This window comes from Oryctolagus cuniculus, chromosome 11 (genome assembly GCF_051225735.1).
Source record: "Oryctolagus cuniculus isolate XC-2025 breed Fujian yellow rabbit chromosome 11, ASM5122573v1, whole genome shotgun sequence".
Classification (NCBI taxonomy): Eukaryota; Metazoa; Chordata; class Mammalia; order Lagomorpha; family Leporidae; genus Oryctolagus; species Oryctolagus cuniculus.
In genome coordinates this window covers 22,581,054-22,603,052 of record NC_142877.1, presented here as the reverse complement: position 1 = coordinate 22,603,052, position 21,999 = coordinate 22,581,054, and the positions used below count along the sequence as shown (strand labels likewise).

Here is a 21,999-nt window from a genome sequence, read left to right as displayed (position 1 = left end):
TGTCTCTAGTTCTCTCTGTAACTCTCTCAAATAAATCTTTTTAAAAATTTAATGCCAACTTTACAGGGTTATTGTAAAGATTGACACCAACCATGTAAAGTGTGCCCTGCCCAGCACAGACTAAGTGCTCAATATGATTGTACTGTTCCTCCATTCAGTGCTCACAAGTGTTAAGTATTGCTTTGAGTCCTTTTAGAGTACCACTAACTCCTTGCTGCTTCACAGGACACACAGAAGGAATGCCTCTGGTCTTCCTGCTCCAGAGGACCCGACTGACAACCCCTGAGAGGAAAAGAAACACTGTTCCCCTAAGTGTTCCTCAGGATGCAGTGGAGACACTACCACGCTAGAAGCAGCCAAGCAGCAGCCAGACCAAAGGTTTGAGTTCCACGCATGGCCTCTCTGTAGTTTAAGGTACAAACTTGCTACAAATTTCCACAAAGACATAGAATGGCTATGCAAGTATTAGTCTAGAGGAGGAAATTACTTGTCCTGGATCACAGCAACTGATAGAACCATGACCTAATTCTCTCAAAATGTGATTTCATGAGCCCCCATTTTAGTAACAACTCACATCTTGTAATCCATTCTGGTCTATCTGGCCCTTAAGAGCAGCAAACGTCATGTGGCCTTCCACCATGACTGGTCTTACACACACATGGAAAATAACTCCACATGCACTACAGTTCTTATTCTGAGTGGCAGGGCAGGGCAGGAGCTGATGGGCTCCACTTTTGTATGATCTCATTAAAGGACTAAGTTTTAAACAGCAAGATTAGTGCAAATAAAGTAGAATTATCACAGTCTAAGAAACAAGAATGCGGTGGTGACTTCTGGCTACATCCTGCCATGCTGGAATGTACAGTTCTTCTAATGCTTCTCTACCTGCTATAGGTGGTCTGAGACAACAGTACTAAGCCATCCTCCTGAGCATCTCACAGGTGGAGGCACCGTCAGTGCCATTCTCCAGTGCTTAGTGACCTGTGGCATAAAAGGAGCCACGTGAATGAACCAATGCAGCAGACTAGAGATCACAGGAAAAGAACCACCTACCTATTTACCATAACGAGAGTCTGCCTACCCTTCACTAGAACAAATTGGGATACTTGGGAGACCTTAGGATGTCACTTTTCTGAATTTGCATGTTATAGTAGAGAAATAAAATATTTCAACAGGGAATCTATACTAGTTACAGACTGCTTTACACTTGTTCCTGTGTCACAGTCCATTACTTAACACTTGGCCAGGAAAGCCTTTACCTGGTTCCTGTGGTACCCAAGTGTACCTAGTACCATCAAGCAATGTGTAATCCAAAACTCAACATCTTATTTTGATTCCTTCTACCACTGTGAAGTGCTAGTGCACATTAGTCAAAAAGTGGTTAGGATGGGATATAGCTAGTTATACTGTACATTCATTTCACATAGAGAAGCTTGAAGGTAACAGATGCCCCCAGTCCCAAGGTCACTGAAGCAGAGCAGTATCTACTTCAGTAAGTAGCAGTTGCAGAAGGAGAGGGACTCTCCTGGCCCCACAGGCCACACCACAAAAGGGTTTTCTATGAAGATTGTGTCACCCTACTACTCCACTGCAACCCAAAGTGTGGAGGGACGTGGTGAAAGGTGGCATTAAGCAGAACAAAAGAAAAATGAGGAAATCAGAACCAGTCTTAAATTGATGCTATTTTATCCTTCTTGTACCTTTCCCACTTTGCTTAACAGTGGTAACACAACATGGCTGTCACCATTTTTGGGGTCATTACTTGATATGAAGCAGAAATGGGTGACAGGTCTTATTTACCAGTTAAGAGCCATGTGTGAACTACCACTGCCCATTAGGACAGAGCTACAGACAGCAGTAAGGAGGCTTCAGTGTGAGACCAATTCTTAGCCCTGGCCACCAACAAGCAAGCAGGATGGACAAGAAATGAAGCACATAGGGGTAGTCTGTGTATGGCAGAGCTCACTCTTGGGATGAGTAAAACTGAGTGAACACTTGACTACTCATGTGTTATCTTGCTGGTCATTATTCTTTTTCCCTTAAATAGTCACCTCCTTCTCTCAATGACTTGAAACTATTAGCATCAATGTCTGTGACAGCTGTTTGCCAAATCCACCGCTCTGCTGAGCCTCTATGCCCTAACATTCAACATTTTTGTAAGATGTAGGCCCCTGGGTCTCCTGTCAGAATCCAAGGGATATAATTAATAAGATTTTCTGCTCCCAAGTGCTGCTGTCCTCCTGTACCTGGAGCTGGAATGTCCCCATCAGGTAGCTTTTTATTTCTCTGGACTTTTCAGTAGTACAGCAGTATGTAGAAAACACCACCTTGGCTGCTTGCTAGTTATCGTTATGTTGATACAGAAAAGGAGTTATACTCAAGGATGCTTTAGAAACTGACACAAAATAGCCCAAAGCACCAAGAATAAACTCACACCACCACAGTGAAGAGTAACTTTTACATGAGTAGGCACCAACAGAAGAATTTGCTTATGTTGTTAAAACAAAGTTTTTCCCCGAAAAGTCACTACAGCATCAGAGAATTGTGCCACCATCAGAGAATACTTTCCAGAACATTTAGCCGTAAGTCAATGTCATCTATCGGATTTCTACTATACAGATAAAACAAATCAAGCAATTTTTAAACAAAAAAATCAAAGTCACAGGCTTAAGTTCTATCCTATCTCAAAAAAGCCCTACCAAAATAGTAGGGAGAACAGTGATGAAGTGGATAAACTATTTCTCTGTTGTAAAACACTGGACAGCAAACAACAAGGAATTGTAGAAGTGATCTCTCAACAAGAGACACATTATCACAAACCCCCTTTTCTGAAGGTAAAGGACATGCTGGATATCTGTAGGCAGCTGACTTTATTCAATAATTTTTCAAACACTTAGTTACACCTTGGTCATTTTTAAATGGCTCAGCAACTACCTAGAATTATCTGTATACTCTATACCACTTTAGAACAAGCTGGACCTTCAAATTCAAAGTCAGGCTAAACTCTCATGACAAAGTTAAACATTTTTCAATCACCTTGGTTATAAGGAACAATCAACCCATGGGTTTCACTCAACCCCAATCCAGATTTTTTTTTTTTTAATGAGCTCTGTAGCTTAAGCTGATTTTTCACTTTTTCAGAAGTTGAACAAATGTGGAGGGACAAAAGCCAGAGCATCAATGTAAGAAAGCAGTATTTTCCATTTCTCTCCTTTGTTTACCACCTCAGATATCTGACATACTAATACAAAAACAAAAAACAAAGCCTAAGAGGTGTGTGCAACTGAGATCCTGTTCTGAAGATTTCTGTTCCCTTTCCTACTGTAATTATAATTTTTAAAGCAGTAATTCACAAACTCCTTTAAGACTCCTGCGAAAATGAACACTTTGTTCTTTTTGAGTCCACATTATGAAGTAATTTGCTAGCAAAAGAAATGGATAAAATACAATTCTGAGAAGGTGAATACCGTGGATTTGATCCAGAATCAAGTTTTCTCCCTGCTATTCAAGTATCCTCTTCTTACCACATTTCAGCATAAGCAGACAAGGATAAGCAACAATCGTTACTTCCAAGATCACCAAATCCACCTTCCCAAAGGCACAAAATATTTTCAGTTTAAAAAAGAAACCCAAATCTGATGTTATTGCTCAGTACTTTTGTGCAGTTAAAGCATTAAAAGCATTAGCCTGTTTTATTTTGTGACAACTTTATTGAACAGTAGTATTCAATACTTCATCTTTATAAACAAAAACCTTTGCTGAATGATGCCAAGGCAGTATTTGCTGGCAATGTTGTGGCCATACTGTCAGTGAGCCATTTTACTGTGTTTGGTTACTGTGGAATTGCTAATAAAGCAATTTATATGTGGCAATTTTGGAATTTTTAGAGGGATTACTGCCAGAAACTCTTTCCAGAAGATTCAACTAGCAGCACTTTTGCATTTTCTTTACTCATTTTTCAAGTGTTCTTAAAACTGATGAGTAGATTTTATTTTTACACACTTGACCAACACCTATACATAAATCACAATCCAGTAAAAGGGAGTTTTGAGTTTGGTTAAGGCTTTCATGCATTCTTATTTTTATGCAAGGTGATTATTTCCATCTAAAAATGTATTATTTGCTTACTTCCATACACAGTACCCTAAATTTTCATCTAGTGAGTTAAGACTGACCTTAACTTAATAATCATATTACTACCTGAAATTCTGAATTAAATTTTCTAATAGAATTTTTGTTGTTGCTTGGACAACCTGGAGTACAAAGCTAGGAACTACATCTCACTTAACACTGTGTTGCATTAAAAATAAAGCCACTAGTAACTGCACATCTAAACTAACATGTAAACACAACACACACCTCTAAATTATGCTTAAACACCAAACGTTTCACTGACATTCAGAAAAGTTTACAAATTGTTTATAAATACATTTGTAGATTTCTCTAATCCTTTAAACCAAAAGAAAAGCAAACACCAATAAAAGCTCAGTAGAAGGAAGAGGAAAAAAATTAAGAGTCTCTTCCATAAATGTTAACGTTGCCAGAAACAAGGCAATAAAATTTACACATAGGATTGAAAGCAAGTATCATGATAGCATTTACAAAAGCACACAACTTTGAGCAAACCATTACAAATCCTTAAGACCATACAAAGCAAATGAGAAAATAATGTAAATTCATTTCCAACCCAAACCTAGTATCTTAAGAGAAAAATTTCAGAAGAGGTATGAATAGTTTCACAGAATACATTTTCAAGAATTTTCTTCAAAAAACTCCAATGCCCAGAACAAGATAAACAGAATGCTTATCAGTTAGTACTAAGTTAATAAGTCTCAGATACACAAAAATTAAGTTCCAGAACGCACAGCATTTAATCACATTCACAACAAGACGTGCTGTTGTGATTCAACGAAATGAAACAGTTCTCTCCAATTTCTACACAAACCACTATTTTCTTAATTTATTTAATTTGATGAACAATGAAATTAAGTTTTCCTTTTCAGCATTTAGCTAAAATGTAGAAATAACAAAGTAGTTGCAATAAAGTATATGAATTATTTAATAAGAATGTATAAACATATAATCAAAATAAACTGCAAAAAAAGATAAAAGACTTTCATATTCAACTCATTTTTCTAAAATGAAAAGTCAGCTTTTCAACGGGGAAAATATAATCTGTGGTTGAAATAAGATTCCCAAGCAGTGCTGATGTGTTTCGCATTCTCTTTGGAATGAGAAGTGATGACTTAACAGAAAACTTAAAATTGAACAGCATACACAAACATATTGCTTTTTAAGTTGAGGAGGCAGTTATCTAGTGAGCTGTCAAAGCAAATTTATATTTGTGAATTACCCAAAGACCCACACCACAGCCACCTCTTTGTCTAAACAATCCTCTCCCTCAACAAAAATCCTGTACTGCCAATCCTCTAAGAATGTAATGATGACAAAACTTTCCAAATCTTATCACACAAATGAAATTATTGCCATTCTTAACTCTGAAGTACACAACGCTGTATTTCAGTGGCCCACTGACTTGCAAAACCAAAAAGGCACTATATATAGATATATATATATACACACGTAACAGCAAATACTTCTTTTAAAAGACTGACACCATTGTAAATATGTTAATTTGTAGGAAATGTTGAGGATGTTTCAAACCAAGGTAAGAGGATCATGTAGAAGACAAAATTTGCTTTTCATCATATCTCACCAATCTCCCATTCTGTATATTTATAGTATCATTTGACACATCTTTAGAGCATTTTAACTAAGAAAAGTAAACCTAAGTAGAGCCTTTTTGAGGCAGTGAACAGGACTTTGTAAGGCAAATATTTTCATGACAAGGACATTTACCAACCAGAACCCATGTGGTCCTCCTGCCTCAGTGTCCTGAATGCTAAAGAAAAAAGGATTTGCAAGGACAAGGAGCCGCAGTTCTCGCTCCTCTGGCAGCTGCATCTGCATGAATGTTTTAACAGACTACTCATTGAAATATGCCACAAAACCATCTCCAAGTCACAGGACTACACACACTATCTATGGACCAGTTTATGGATCTTTTATTCTATACTACTATTGCTAACAAAGCTAACAATTTCAACTTCAGTTCTGTGAAAACCTAGATACAATATTCTCTCATGAGTGAACCCCTCGTTTACTTAAAGGCTACATAAATTGTGTCAGAAGGAAGCTGCTAGAATAATTAGGCTCATCATGGACAGGACTTCAAATTAAGCATCTTAAACACTGATCATTACAAGTGGTTTCTGTTTTTTTGTTTGTTTGTTTTTTAAATGCCATCCAAACAACATGAACAATTTTTAAACTGACTAGACTAAAACTCGGCGGTCAAACCAAAAAGGCTCTGGTAGGTAGAGGACTTCATAGTTTATTTTTATGGCAAACGTCTTATTCCACACAGTTTTAAGTGTGACATTAGAAATCAAAATTCAAGGTTATAGCACAAACCAAGTGTGGAGTTTTGTATTTAGGAAAAAAGACCCAATAAAACAGTTCTGCTCATTTACAAATTAGTCAAATAGGCAAACAAAGCAGCAACTTCTAAAGCAGGACTGTCTATACAGCAAGAACCCTCAAGAAGCAATAAAAGTACATACAATGAATCTGTATACAGAGATTTTATTCAGTTTTAAAAGAAAATGAGGACTTTAGACAAAGCTTTGACCCTACAAGGCAAATCTGTCCAGCTTTAAACCAAATTCCAGGAGTAGCCAACTTAATATTTTTCCGCAGCTGGCAAGAGCACCCTCAAACAGCTCTACTGACATTTCTATTTTCTTCATCCCATATGGTATAAAACAAAGCCAATCTATACTCCTTGATAAGCTTATGTGGTGGCTTGAGTTTTACAAATGGTTTCTCTAATGGTATGTCAGAATCATTTTTTGTTCTCTCCAGAGAGCTTTACAGTAACATACAGCAATGTTTATCCCGATCATGAGTCTTCTGTAAACAGTCAACAATGCTCTATGTTATGGAAACCAATCTATATGCAATTGAAATAATCCACAGGTTCTAACCTGGAAATACTAGGAAAACAATCTGGATGCATTAGTCACAGCAATATGAAGATCTACCCTATAAAGAGTTGATGTGAATGGCTATCCTAATATAAGTTTTACTTTTCTTGAGCCTATAGGTCTGTCATTTAGGTCAATGACAGCAGCTGTGGCTTCATCTCGAGATTCAAAAGCCACCATGGCCTCACCCGTGGGCATACCTTTTTCATTGTATTTTAAACACACTGAGCCTGGGATTACCTGATAGCCATAAAAGAAATCTAAAATCTCATCAATAGACACAGTGAAGGGCATGTTCTGCACTTTAATTACTGTAGGTCCTGGTTTTCCAGAACTAGATCCAAACCCAGGGGGACCACCAATATGGATTGGGCCAGGCCCAGGCCCGGGCCCAGGCCCAAAGGCTGGTGGCCCACTCAAATGCCCAGGGGCACTTCCAAGACCAGGAGGGCCACTTCCAAAGCCAGGAGGGCCACCTAAACTACCAGGGCCATTTCCAAAATTCTGAGGACCCCCTCCAAATCCTGAAGGCCCACTTAAATTATTTGGTCCACCTCCAAAACCGGGAACATCCAATCCTAGACCAGGCAAACCACTGCTTCCAACTGAAGGCATACCAGGCCTACCATCACCAAAGGCCCCTCCTAATCCTGGAGGAGGGAGTGGTGGCCCAAAGGAATTTGACCCACCAAAATTACCAGTAAAGTTAAATGGAGGCCCATTGTTGGCCTCCTTTGATCCTACAGTCAAGAAGGGATGCTCTTCACCTCCTGTACTAGGCATTCCTGCACTGGGCAATCCTCCACTGGGCACTCCTGAACCAGGCATTACCGCACCAGGCATTCCTGCGCCGGGTAGTGCTGTACTGGGCATTCCCGCGCCAGGCATTCCCGCACCGGGCATTCCTGTACTGGGTATTCCCGTACTGGGTATTCCTGCACTGGGCAATCCTGGTACTGCAGGATTACCTGGCACAGGCACCTTTAACCCCTTTTTTCCTTGGGCTGGGGGATTTTTCTCAATTTCTCTCATATCTTCTAGGGAAACTACATGAACAAAAGCTTCTCTCCCATTAAGTTTTTTACGGTGTAAGTGTTCAGACTTACGTGCATCATCTTCATTTTTAAATTGAACCAATGCCTGTCCTAGACCTTGCCCATTGTTATCAACAAGAACATGTACAGCATTCTCATCCACTGGAATTCCTTCTAGGAACTGAAGAACGTCCATCTTGGTAATGCTGAATGGAATATTTGTTATGTGAGCACAAACTTTGGCAGAGTTGACATCTCCCTCCGGATTTAACATCATTTCCCTCTGGTCATAGCTGAAGTTCTGCAGTCTTTTTCGAATCATATCTATCTTTTCTAGCATACCTTTCTTAGTAATTGGATGAACTTGAATAAAGCGATTGCCCATGTATTGTTTATGACGACACAAAGCAGCCTTATAGTCAGCCTCATTTCTGAACTCTACAAAGCCTTCACCAGTTGCTTTCCCGTTGGGTCCGTAAGCTATATAAATACTATCTTCTACTATATCCAACTTTTTAAAAAAATCAATGACATGTTTGTTCTCCGCTTCAAATGGCAGCCCTTTCAAATAAACACAAAAACCAGCCTCGTGCGGTGATCTTGACCTTGACCTTTTCTGCCCACTGGGCGATTTTGACCTGGGAAGTGTCTGAGGAGGAGGGGGATGAGTTTGTCCAGAAGGTCCCATACTTTGCTTAAAAGTGATATGGCCTCCAGCAGCTACCCACTGTCTCTCTGTGGCAGGGCTAACTTCCACATAGCGTTGAATCATCAGCATTCTGTTTCGTTTCAAAGCTTCGAATGTATCTTGAGGGGAGAGAAACTTAACCAATCCATTCCCATTATTTCGACCTACGTGATCTTTCAACAAATGAACTGCATCAACACGGAGCCCATGGAAAAAATCTCTAACATCATTTTCCATCGCAGAAAAGGGCATTCCATGCACACTGACATACAGATCATCAGGGTTGATGGGAAGTGGCTTCACACTGCTTTGAGAGTTCATCTGGATAGGGTTAACAGGATTCAATGGACCCAGAAACATAGGGTTCAGGTTATTGTTCAGATTCATAGGTGCTCCAGAGCCATTCATTCCAGCAGGTAGAGGTGCTACCGGTGGCGGGTTCAAGGGTGGCATGCCCGACATGGGTGGCAGTGGGGTCATGGGTGGCACGGAAGGGACTGGGGGAATCGGGGGCACAGGAGGCACGGGAGGCAATGTAGGTACTGGAGGAGGAACTGGTATTGGAGGAATGGACGGCATCGGTGGCAAAGATGGCATCGCTGGGATTGGAGGAATTGGTGGTGGTGGGACTGTGTTCATTGGAGAGGCTGTGCTGGGAACAGTTGAGCTAAATGTTGGGCTCCCAAAGGAAGTCCCCATATTTGGAGGAGCAGTTCCTATGCTGGCTGTGGAAAACGTCTGTATGTTTTTGTTGCTTTCATGAACAGAAGTGGTGGTAGTAACTACACTGGGTGAGGGATTATTAAAGCTGGGTACTGTTGTAGGCAAGTTTACCCTGCCACTGATTCCTGAGCTAGGTGGCGGTCCTGGTCTACTAGCATTTGCTGGTGGTATATCTAAGTTGGCAGTTTCAAACCGCCTACGACTCAGTTCAATCATATTTTGCATTTCCGTTTTACTACTCAACAATAGTGTTACTTTTGACCCTTTAATTGTACCACCTGTGCGCATCATACCAAGCCTTGCATCTTCATCAGTGGCAAAAACGATGAAAGCCTCACCCAGTTCACCCCCTACAATATGCACGCCCCCATCAGGGATGGTCAATCCAGAGAAGAAGTGGCGAATGTCCATGGTCCCCGCCACAATTGGGAGACCTTGCAAACGGATGACCACAGCCATGCTGCGCTGAAACCACACACACCTGCAGATGAGAAAAGGCAACGGCCAGGTCAGACTCCTGTTTATCACACCAGGTTTTAGCTACAAGAATGACCAACTACCACAGTAAGCTCTCAAATGCTCCCTCAAGCTATCAGAGGCTTTCTTTTTAAAGTTAGATACTCTAAAAACTGAACATTATGTGTTTTACAATGTAAAACTCAGACAATTTCAACTTCCAAAAGGCATTAATTCAGGAAACAATTAGAAATTCAGTTCCAACACTCAACAGTTTCAGGAAAAAAATTACCATAGGACAGTGAAACCACCAAATGCATCATTCAGACCACTGATCATTCACTAAGAGTAAAAGAAATATGCATGTCAAATCAGGAGTTTAATGGATTTATAGTAGGAAAACATGCAAGGATGTATCAAACAAAGTTTAGAATATTATCTATAAACTTGATAACCTCATAGCATTGTAATTGTTGATTTATAGGGCTCAGTCTCAAAATCCAACAGAAACAGAAAACTAGAATATGAATAGATTACAAACAATGATTTACATTCAAGTAACTTGCAATTCTCAAAATCAATTCCATATTTCATCCTAAGACTTTTCACTCCTCCTCACAGTTTAAGCTACACAGGAATTATTATAAACCAAGAAACCGAAAGAAATACTAAACAGCATAGCCAAAATCTGAATTACTTATATTCATCACTCAAAAAGGAGATGTACCATTTAGGCTGTCTGAATTAAAACAGAGCCAATGATTCATCCCCCCCGCCAAAAAAAAATTGTCATTTAGTGTAGGACTGACGATAAAAGGGAGGTTTCTGTTTCACAAGAACTAGAGCGTGAACTTTACTTGGTAAATGCTGTATCTAGGATACAATGTGATTCCTGTGGGACCTCTGGTTGCTTACTGACCCCCTCAACAAATGTTTCTTCTATATTTAAGTCAAATTTCAGTACTTCAGTTCTAAAAACTTCTAAGAGCAAATGCAAGTGCAGCACCTTGCAAAGTAACACCAAGTTTTTAGACTGGAAAACCAAGCCATCTCTGAAACCAATTTTAGGGACTGCACTGTGGCATACTAGGCTAAGCCTCTGCCTGCGAGGCTGGCATCCCATATGGGTGCCAACTGGTGTCCTGGGTGCTCCTCTTCCAATCCAGCTCTCTGCTAATGGACTGGGAAAACAGTGGAAGATGGCCCAAGCGCTTGGGCCCCTGCACACGTGTGGTGGACCCAAAGATGCTCCTGACTCCTGGCTTTAGACTAGCCCAGCACCAGTCGTTATGGCAATTTGGGGATTGAACCAGCAAATGAAAGATCTTTCTATCTCGCCCCATCTCTGTCTTTAAGTCACCCTCTCAAATAAATAAATTAAAAAAAAAATTTTTTTTTAATATAAGCCTATTAAACTGGCTCTTTGAGTTGGTGTTGCAGCACAGCAGGTTAAGTCTTACTGCTTGCAATGCATCTTCTAATTCACCTGGGAAAGCAGTGCAAGATGGCCCAGGTGCTTGGATCCCTGTCACTCACATGGGAGATTCAGACAGAGTTCCTGGCTCCTAGCTTCAACCTTGCCCAACACCAGCTGTCACTGCCTTTTAAGGAGTAAACCAACACACAGAAGATCAATCTAGGGCCAGCGCTGTGGCATAGCGGGTAAAGCCGCCACCTGCTGTGCCAGCATCACATATGGGCACTGGTTCAAGTACCGGCTACTGCATTTCCGGCTCTCTCCTATGGCCTGGGAAAGCAGTAGAAGATGGCCCAAGTCCTTGGGTCCTTGCACCCATGTGGGAAACCAAGAAGCAGCTCCCGGCTCCTGGCTTTGGATCAGCGCAGTTCTAGCCGTTGTGGCCAATTGGGGAGTGAACCAGCGGATGGAAGACCTCTCTCTGCCTCTCCTCTCTGTGTAACTCTGGTTTTCAAATAAATAAATCTTTAAAAAAAAAAAGAGAGACCAATCCATCTCTTTTTTCTATCATTTTGCCTTTCAAGTAAATAAATCTTAATAAATAAATAAACTGACCCTGTAACCTCACAGAAGTTTTAAGTAATTTGAGGCTTGGTTTCCTGATGTATGTAAGCTCTAAAAATCCTGTAACCCTATGACAGAAGTTCTGCAATGTCAAGTATTTTATAAATACTGAATCAATACAACAAAATCTGTAACTGGGGATGGTATGGTGGTACAGTGGGTTAAGCTGCCACCTACAATACTGGCATCCTACATTACAGTGCCAATTTGTTGCCCTGGTTCAGATTCAGCTTCCTCCTAATGTGACTGGGAAGGCAATGGAAGATGGCCAAAGTGCTTGGGCCCCTGCCAAGATGTAGGAGACCAGGATGGAGTTTCTGTCTCCTGGCTTCAGCCTGGATAGACCTGGCTTTTGTGGCCATTTAGGGAATGACCACAGGATGGAAGTTTCAGTTCTCTCTCTCTTACTCTCTCTGTTGCTAAATATGTCTTTCAAATAAATAAATACATAAATCTCTTAAAGAATGTGTAATTATATTTCAGTATGATTGTACTATACAAGAGATATATAGTTTGGTTTTGACAGTTTTCTCATGCACTTACACACCAAAATAAAAGCCAGCTTTCAAATTTAATCCAGAAAAGATGGACTGGCAAGCAAAATACTATTTGTGAGACCACCATAAAACACTAGTAACTTAGGGGAGACTGAGGGAAACTTTTTATTTAGAAACTTCCAGTCAACAAGAAAAATGAGCACTAAAAAACATCACACACCAACACATTCTTTTCACTTACTATTTAGCAGCCTATAAAGAAATTTCTCAAGAAGTTTCAAAGTCATTAAATCAAATTCACATTCCTTACTAAATCTAGAATATGTGGGTATATGCAAAATTGAGATAGCATTCCAATTCAACTTCAAAAATTTTAACCACTTTATTTGGGGAAAGCATTGTAGGGGTCACCCAGGTACCCAAAACAACTTTTGAGGAAGAGATATTAGTTTGCATTGGGATAACGAAACAGAAACACAAAAATTAAACACATGGCTAAAATTACGTACACAGTAAGTCTTCTACCATTTTCTCTTGAGAGGGATTTACTGAGTCTGTACAAAATAAACTTTCGAAAACATGCAACTGAAAATCTGCCTCAGATTACCACCCAAAAATAGGTGAGGATTATACCAAAGTAGAGCACAAGATTTATTCATAAAGCCATCGGAAGAAGGAAATAGTTTTTAGGTTCTAAAGAGTAGGAAGTAACATCTTATATTCTGCTTACTAAGTATCTGTTTGCCAGCAAAGTGATTCCAAACTATTTTGAGTGTAGCTTTGATACTAAACAAAAGCGTCAGGTTCAGCTGCTAAGGTTCCATCTAAAATCTAAAATTTGTACTCAAAAGAATATGACTTAATAGCTATAACTATACCTCTAGGGAATTTGAATAACCATATCAATAACAAGCACCTGTATTTGTCATTAGTCTCAGATGCTATATAAGAAAAACTATGCAGCTATTACTGCCTAACAATCAAGAATGCAGCAGCAAAAATGTATATAAAACCCCTAAAGAAAGCAACAATTCTTCAAGGCACCCCATCCACCCCACCCCCATACCTCAGATAGGCTGTTTACACACACACACACAATTTAATTACTACCCATATTTTCTTGTTTCTTAATAAGCTTTCTAATTTTACTTTGTTTAAAAACAAACCCTCTATGCAAAATCTCTTACCTGATAAAACAAGAGATGTATTTTCTTAACAAGAAGTAGAGGCCAAGTCAATCCTGTGGGCAACCAATTAAAACCAACTTTTAGACTGCAATAGAGAATAAACGGAGGCAAAAATCAATTCAGGAAACACAAAACAACACGCACAGGCCACACTGAACCATACATTACGAAGGCGAGTCTGAAACCACCAAAGCAGTTTAAAAAAAAAAGAAAGAAAAGACATGTACTAAAATCCCACACATGCTTTTTACTTGGTACTATTTTCAAATGAGTGTCTCTCAAAATACCTATATTTATGTACATTAAGAAAATGTTATAAATTAGCCCAAGAATGAATCAAGTGAAAACCAGAACAGTCAAAAAAGCTCAGTTTCAGTTTCTAATCGCTTTTTATCATTTGATGATTAAATCAGTACAGAGAGCTTTGTGGCACAAAATTCAATGGCCATTTCCCCAGGTTCCCACCAAACTTTTTATGAAAAAGTACAAGTTAAACAATAGTAATTCCTAGACAAATTAAGTCATCAATTCAAAGGTACTTGTGGAAGTGACTGTCATTATTCTTTCAATTTATTTTCCTTTGCAACAAAATAGTATCAACCACAAAGCCTAAGTGAAGTTTTGGCTACAAGAACTGATTCCACTGGAGTTATTAAGGAAGGAATAACACCACAACAGTTCTAAAAAACTCACAGGGGGGAAAAATCCCCTCCAAAAGACTGGTATATTAAAAGTATTTACCAAAGAAAAATTTCTTCCACACTGGTGAAATTATGAACTCATAAGCAATATATATGACCAAATGATTAAACAACTATATTCAAAAGGTCATTCTTTATTCAGAGAAAGAAGAAAACTGCCACTGTGGGGCACTGAGATTACCAACAGAAGACAATTTATCCAAATGATGCTCATGTTAATCTTTAAAGGTCAAAATACCACTAGCGACGTTAATATTCACCATCAAAAAGTAAAACGTCTTTCAAAAATACTAAGTATTACTCCAAAATTTTCTAAAGGATCAAACATCTTCCAATCACTCAAACTACTTAAGAACTATGAAGTTGTCTAACATAAAAGCTATGCAAATGTTATAAACACACTTGCAAAGTACAAAGCCTCATATTAATCTTGTATATGTTAAACAAACCTATCCTAAGTCTAAAGAATTTAAAACTCTTCATTTAGGGGCCAGCACTGTGGTTCAGCAGGTTAGGCCAGCATCTGCATTCCACAGAGTCCTGGCTGTTGCTGTACTTCACACCCATTTCCCTGCTAACTCGCCTTGGAAAGCAGAGGAAGACAAAGTGATTTGGGCCCCTACCACCTATGTGGGAGACCTAGGTAAAGTTCCTGGCTCCTGGTTTCCACCTGGCCCAGCCCAGGATGTTGCAGCCACTTAGGGAGTGAACCAGCGGATGGAAGACCTCTGTCCTTCCCTCTCTGTCACTATGCCTTTCAAATAAATCTTTAAAACAAAACAAAAACCACCACACACACACACACACAAACAACCCTCTTTATTTATTTAAAAGCCATATTTAGGAGTGAGTGTTGTGGTACAGTAGCTTAAGCCATCACTTGGGACACCCATCCCCTGGTTCTTGTTCCATCTACTCCCTGCTTCTGATGGAGCTTCCTGCTAATGCATCTGGAAAAAGCAGCTGAAGACGGCCTAAGTACTTGGTTTCCTGCTACCCTGGTGGAGACCTCTTGGCTTCAGCCTGGTCCAGCCCTGGTTGTTGTGGGCACTTGAGAAGAGAATCCGCAAATCGAAGATACTCTCCCTCTCTCACTCTGTCGTTAGGGGCTAGCACTGTGGGCAAAGTTTCGAGTCCAAGCTGCTCCACTTCTGATCCAGCTCCCCTGATAATGCACCTGGGAAAGCAGCGGAAGATGACAAGTGTTTGGGTGCCTGCCACCCACATAGGAGACCCAGATGAAGCTCCTGGCTCCTCCTGGCTTAAGCCTGGCTCAACTCCAATTACTGCGGCCATCTGGGGTGTAAATCAATGGATGGAAGATATCTGTCTCTGTGACTTTCAAATAAATTAAAAAAAATTTTTTTTAAGTTGTCTTTCAAAAAAAAACTACACCATATTTAGTGTTTTAACTGGTTACAAACTGAAATGTAAAACAAAAACAAACATAAAAATATTTGCTTCTAGTAAAGCAATGAGGGGGATACTATGAATTGCAATATTTGTTTTTAAATGTATAGGTTTGGGCGCCACAGCTCAATAGGCTAATCCTCCACCTGTGGCGCTGGCACTCCAGGTTCTAGTCCCAGTCGGGGCGCCGGATTCTGTCCCGGTTGTTCCTCTTCCAGTCCAGCTCTCTGCCGTGGCCAGGGAGTGCAGTGGAGGATGGCCCAGGTGCTTGGGCCCTGCACCCCATGGGAGACCAGGAGGAAGCACCTGGCTCCTAGCTTTGGATCGGCAGGCCGTAACAACCATTTTGGGGGGTGAACCAACGGAAGGAAGACCTTTCTCTCTGTCTAACTCTGCCTGTCACACACACACACACAAAAAGTATAGGTTTGACTCAGAACCACAGAACCTTGGTAATTTTCTAGTTAAGCACTTGTGATAAACATTCGACCTCTACTGAAGATACCTATTCAAAAAGTCTGGTATGGAGTCAGGCATGTTCCCCAAACATGAGAGAAACAGGTTCCTCAGCCTCTTCCCTCCCAGACCCAAAAAGGCATTATAAAACATCTATCTGGAAAAGGACAAATTCAAGGCTAGCCAGTTAAGCCCAAAGAGAACTTACTAGATATCTTCTCAAAAATATTTACTAGGTTGCCAGAAATTACGAGGAAATGGCGAGTTCCAGTTTTATGTGTTTAACTTAAAGTACAAATCAATCCAGATAAAACTTGTGATTCTTTTCTAGTTCAACCAAGAGTAATCCCCATCCCCAGGCACACCAAGGAAATGTATGCAGAAAGTCAAGATTACAAGTCAAGAACTAACTTCACCATCCTTGATGTTAGATGTCTTCCTTCAAAATGGAAAGGTAAATGGAAACTGAGAACTTAAGCACTCTTTTGTTTGCAACACCCCACTTTGTAATGACCACAATAATTTAACAGAGCCATCACTTTTTTCCAGGGACCTATTCATCTCTGTGTAATAAATGTTAGCTAGCAAATGAACAGAGAATCAATAAATGAAAGTCCACCCCACTCATCTTAACCTTTGAAAAAAAATCCTAAAGAATAAAATATCTAAAAATATTTCATATCTAAACAGAGTTTAACAGTAGGGAGGAGAAAATGGGCCTGATCTGCCACCGAATATACTAGAATACTTCAGAAGATCTAGGACAAGAAGTTTTACTATATTATTTACTTCATTTTAGAAATTAGTCCTAACATACAGGTTTTGCTTCAGCCTAAAAAATATCAGATTGATGCACAAATTATAAATATATGCTACAGGGGCCGGTGCTGTGGCACAGTGGGTTAATGCCCTGGCCAGCATCCCATATTGGCACCGGTTCCAGACCCAGCTGCTCCACTTCCAATCCAGCTCTCTGCTATGGCCTGGGAAAGCAGAAGATGGTCCAAATCCTTGGGCCCCTGCGCCCATGTGGGAGACAAGGAAGAGGCTCCTGGCATCAGATCGGCGCAGCTGCGGCCGTTGCTGCCAATTGGGGAGTGAATCATCAGATGGAAGACCTCCCTCTCTCTGCGCAACTCTTTAATAATTTTTTTTAACTCTTTCAAATAATAAAATAAATCTTTAAAAAAATAAATTAATATATATATGCTACAAAAATTGAGCATATTATCAACAGACTTTCCTATGTACTAGCTATGCCAATCACTTGAATTTCAGAATAAAATGCCTGACAACAAATGTCTTTATAAACATGTCATGGCACAAACTAGAATTTGATCATTTGCACTCTTCAACTGGTATTTAACACCCAAAAGTGAATTCCAATTTTCTTCAGTCATCATTTTTTACATGACAGGGTGCTACAGAGCTAGGTTTTTCAGATCCAAAAGAAAAAAACAAAACAAAACAAAAAAAAAACACAAAAAATCAGCAACCCTTCAAGTGTTCACCTCAGAGATGAGTAACAGAGATGAGAATCAATCCCAATGGGCACAACGCTGTAAGCAGAATGTTCACATTATGGCAGGAATCACAAAACTACCATAGCTTATCTACTTTACTTTGTCCCCCACCCCCAAATGAACACATTTCAGATTCTGGGCTCACCCCTGACCAAAAATTCTTCTGACATTGATGGAGATATGTCCTTTTTATAACGTATCACTAAATTTTCCCCATTAACCTACTTTCAGTCCTCAAAGGCAGCAAATCAAGATTTCTAGGTAAGACAGTCCTTCTGCCAAAAAGACATATTATCTTTCAATACTTCCAGATACCAACAAAAATGTTCATTATTTTATTCATCTAAACTTCAAAACAAAATTATTCTAACTTAACCAACTACACTCATCCTCACTAGTTTTAAGACTTAAAAGCCAGCTTTAAACTCAATGAACTAAATTCTGTGCAAACTGAAAGGTATAAAGGTGGCGATAGTACCTTAGGTGAAATTATTCTTGTTTAGTTAATCTAACAGTTAACAATACTCATTTACCTCATAAGTGCCAAGCAGAAGATAAAAAAAAAACTGGACAACAGTGTCTGTATATTTTAGGGTATCTTTTGTGCAAACAATTTTGATACTTAGTTCTTCCTACAATGTTGACGGAATGGCTCTCTGCAACATCATCACTGGATTCCAGCACCCTGAACACACTGGCCCACAAAATCAAAAAATCAAGTTTTGTATCTAAAACTCAACCAAAAAACCCCAAGCTCTCAATATGCAACCAAAACATTTGACATGTCAAAAAAGGGAAAGAAACCTGAAGTGTACTTGTATTAGCACATAACAATATGTTGCAAGTAACTACCAAAATGGTTTCTTAAGTTTTACACGTTTCACCTAGCAGAAATGAGCATAAGAAAAACTGAAATTATGCATTACAACCCATAAACAAAATAATCAACATTTAACAGAGCATACAAAGTGATATAATAAAGATGCATTTCCTATTTCATTAGAAAAAACTGCCCAATAACACATACTTAGCACATCCTCATTAACTCTTTCATAGAAACACACCAAACATTTCATTTTCTTCAAAAATTAAATTGCCATAAATTCATTTATAAAGCCCGCAAAAGTTCTTTCCAACTCTTTGAATATTCCTGAAAAATGCCTGAACACATTGCTTTCCACTAAAAACAAAACCTTCCATTCTATCAAAACCATCAGATTTCAAAAACAAACACAACCAGTCTTGTATTTCCATCATTAAAAAAACAAGATTTCCAACTACATGTCCAAACGTGCAGGTTTTTTTTTTTTTTTAACTACAACTGCTCTGAAATGTATTAACATACACTAGATAACAAGATCTAAGGCTGCATTTCACAAAAATTCCACCATTTCAAACCAGCCAAGCAAGATTAAAAGAAATACTCCAGTCCCAAGCCACTTCCTTCAACAAACCTTCCGTAGCCATCGGATTTGCAGGTTATGTTGACTGGCACCACCCTACCTCTGAAAACGCAAGATGATTCCTGCCAACCGTCCCTACCTACACTGGGTGAGCTCTGGAGATCCAGGAGCCTAGGAGGACGGCCCAGAAAACGTAACAGGTTGCAGTTCTCAAAATTCATCACCAGCTCAATCAATGTTTCGTGCTCAACAAGCCCGAGTAAGGCTCACTGGAGCCCCTGAGCTTTCTAGTAAGTTTACATTTGAGGCACACAGCAGTCCACGCACTTGCTACCCAGCAGCTAAGCGCGCTGCACCAGCGCCCCCCCCTCAACCCCACTAGCCAGTAGATTCTCAAAGGCCCGCCCACCCACCTGCCTCACGTGGCTGCAAACTAGCGCCACCAACCTTCAGGGAAACTCCACTCAACTCTCCACGAAAAGCACGCACCCTCCTCCATAGCCCACGGGACCCCCTTCCTGCCGCGGGGAGGGTGTCCTCCTCGCCCAAGGCGCCCGGGAGGCGCGGCTCACAGCCTTCCCTTCGCGGGGCCCAAGAGCCGAGGGTCTCGCTCCACTTCGGAGCCGCCCCCTACATCCCTGAGGCCGAGAAGGGCTCCTCACGTTGCCCACACCCTCGAGTCCCTCCGCAGGGCTGGGCCTTGGGTGCGCTTCCCTGCAACTCCCCTTAGGCCCTGAGGGAGCCTCTTCCTTTCCCGAACGTTCAGGAGGGTCCGACTGAGCCTCCTCCGCACAGGTGTGTCCACACTGCAGGCCCCTGGTTCCCCCTCTGGGTGGAGGCAGGGTCCTCACAACGCTTATCTCCCCCACGTCGGGGGACAGATGTGTAGTAGTGACTTCTACCCCACTTGCGGCCACACAACGTCTTCCCCAGGCGGGATACAGGTGTGTTTTCACTGCAGTCCCCGTTAGTTCGCAAGCCGCTGGGCCGCCCCAGCTCTGGCCTCCTCCCTCAGACCACGGGGGCGTCCACGCTATGGCCTCGTCCCCACGTCGGTACGCAGGCTCATCCTCTGGCGTCCTCTTTGCGTTCCCTCAGACCGCAAAGGGTCAGCAGCGACCCCGACCCACCGCAGCCTGGCCCCGTCCCTTTGTGTGGGGCGCTCGCTGCGGCGGGCTCGGGAGGCCTCCGAAGGCCCCGCCCCGGGCCACCTAGGGGCGGCTCGAGCCCCGCACAGCCCCGCCCGCTCCGGGGCTGCGGGAGTCTTACCGGGGAGAGCTGCTCGGCACCAGAACCCAGACCCGAGTTACCCCCCGCGCGAGTGCCTCCGCCCCGCGGCCGACAGCCCCAGCCCGGATGGCTTCCCGGAGCCCACCGAAGCCACCACCTCCTTCGCCGCTTCACAAAATGGCCGCCAGTCTGCTCAGCGACTCCGCGTTCCAGAAGGGGGCGGGACGAAGTGGTTGACGTCACGGGGCGGGGCAGCGCAAGCGCACTGAGGCTTTCGCGCTCTCTCCCGGAAGTTTGGCTTGAGTGGGGTATACAGTTGGTGCTTGCGACCTTAGGTGCGTGACGCTGCGCGGTGGCTACAAGTGTGCCACTCAGCCCGTTACTGTAGTATTTTATGCATATTGCTTCACTTCTTGGAGTCTCTACGAAAGGCGGGAAATAGTGTCTAGCTCGAGCTGTTTGGAATATTAAATAGACCAGAAACTGGTGGTTGCTTCTATTGATAATGTCAAGTGAAAACCTGATTGTCTTTTCCCTGCCGCCACTTATGACGCCAGCGACCCCTATCAGGGAGCATGTTCGCGTCCCTGCGGTTCTGTTTCCTCTCCAGCTGCCTGCTGGGAAGGCAGCAGAAGACAGCACAAGCATTTGGGCCCCTGCCACCCACGTGGGAGACCCGGATGGATTAGCCTGGCCTAGGCCGGCTGTTGTGGCCATTTGGGGAAGGAACCAGCAGACAGAAGATCTCTTCCTCCTAGCCCCCAGTGCCATCGCTGTTTTTCAAAAACAAAACAAAACAAAACAACAACAAAAAAAACACATCTTTTCAAAAATGCAGATGGGGTAGGCATTTAGCATAGTGGTTAAGATGCCACTCAGGATGCACGCATTCCAAATAGTAGTACCTGGGTACAACTTCTGGCTCTGCTTCCAATTCCAGCATCTTTCTAATGTGCACTGTGAGGCAGCAGGTGACCAATGGCTCAAGTATCTGGGTCCCTGCCGCCCACCTAAGAGAACCGGACTGAGTTGTGGGCCCTTCAGTTTGGGCCAGCCTTGGCCGTTGTGGCCATTTGGGAGATGAATCAACAGATGGAAGATCTCCTTCTCTCATCCTTCTTTCAAATAAACAAATAAATCTTTAAAAATACATTAAATCCAGGAAGACTACCCACCTTCAACTATGCAGAGCTGCACTTTATTTTTACTTATTTATTTGAAAAGCAGAGGGACAGAGGAGAGAGTTTCCTCTACTGGTTCCTGGAACTCCATCAGGCTGCCATGATGATGACAGGGTCCAGAAGTACTTGGACCATCGTCGCAGCCTTCCCAGGAAGGTTAGAAGGAAGCTGAATCTGAAGCAGGGTAGCCAGGACTCAAACCGGCACTTGGCTATGGGATGTGGGTTTCCCGAGATGTAGTGTAACTGCTGTACCACAATGCCCACCCCAGATAGCTGTAATTTAGTATTATTATTAAGGGGAAAAAAAAAACACAAAACTCTACCTATTCCCAAGCCTCTTAGGTCCTACTTTCCTTCCCCAGACTCCATTACCCCTACCTATTATATACTATTTCATGATAAATCGTCCCATAATTGAACA

The 21,999-nt window shown here is 41.6% G+C and overlaps 2 protein-coding genes across 16 annotated transcripts in view; both read right to left on the bottom strand.

The window, feature by feature from the left end:
- Window positions 1-20,662, bottom strand: part of CPNE1 (copine 1) — a 37,041-nt gene extending 16,379 nt beyond the window's left edge. Inside the window, exons 1-3 of one of the 11 annotated variants that reach the window (XM_070051330.2) lie at window positions 20,435-20,574; window positions 13,673-13,757; window positions 9,830-9,972 (exon numbers count right to left, since the gene is read on the bottom strand). The gene's annotated coding sequence lies outside the window, so the exon portion shown is untranslated. Of the gene's footprint in view, window positions 1-9,829; window positions 9,973-13,672; window positions 13,758-20,434 lie in introns of all 11 variants that reach the window. The other 10 variants (XM_070051331.2, XM_070051332.2, XM_089306862.1 and 7 more) reach the window with 10 other exon arrangements.
- Window positions 6,379-20,574, bottom strand: RBM12 (RNA binding motif protein 12). Of its 5 annotated transcripts, none has more exons than XM_089306816.1 (3): window positions 20,435-20,574; window positions 13,673-13,757; window positions 6,379-9,972 (listed from the first exon to the last, which is right to left on the bottom strand). In XM_089306816.1, the coding sequence occupies exon 3, from the start codon at window positions 9,948-9,950 to the stop codon at window positions 7,128-7,130; it is 2,823 nt and encodes a 940-aa protein (XP_089162942.1). In that variant the 5' UTR covers window positions 9,951-9,972; window positions 13,673-13,757; window positions 20,435-20,574; the 3' UTR covers window positions 6,379-7,127. The 5 variants fall into 5 exon arrangements, with proteins under 5 accessions (XP_089162942.1, XP_089162943.1, XP_089162944.1 ...); XM_089306817.1 differs by having other exon boundaries at window positions 13,673-13,725; XM_089306818.1 differs by having other exon boundaries at window positions 20,541-20,574.
- Window positions 20,663-21,999: the final 1,337 nt, after the last annotated feature.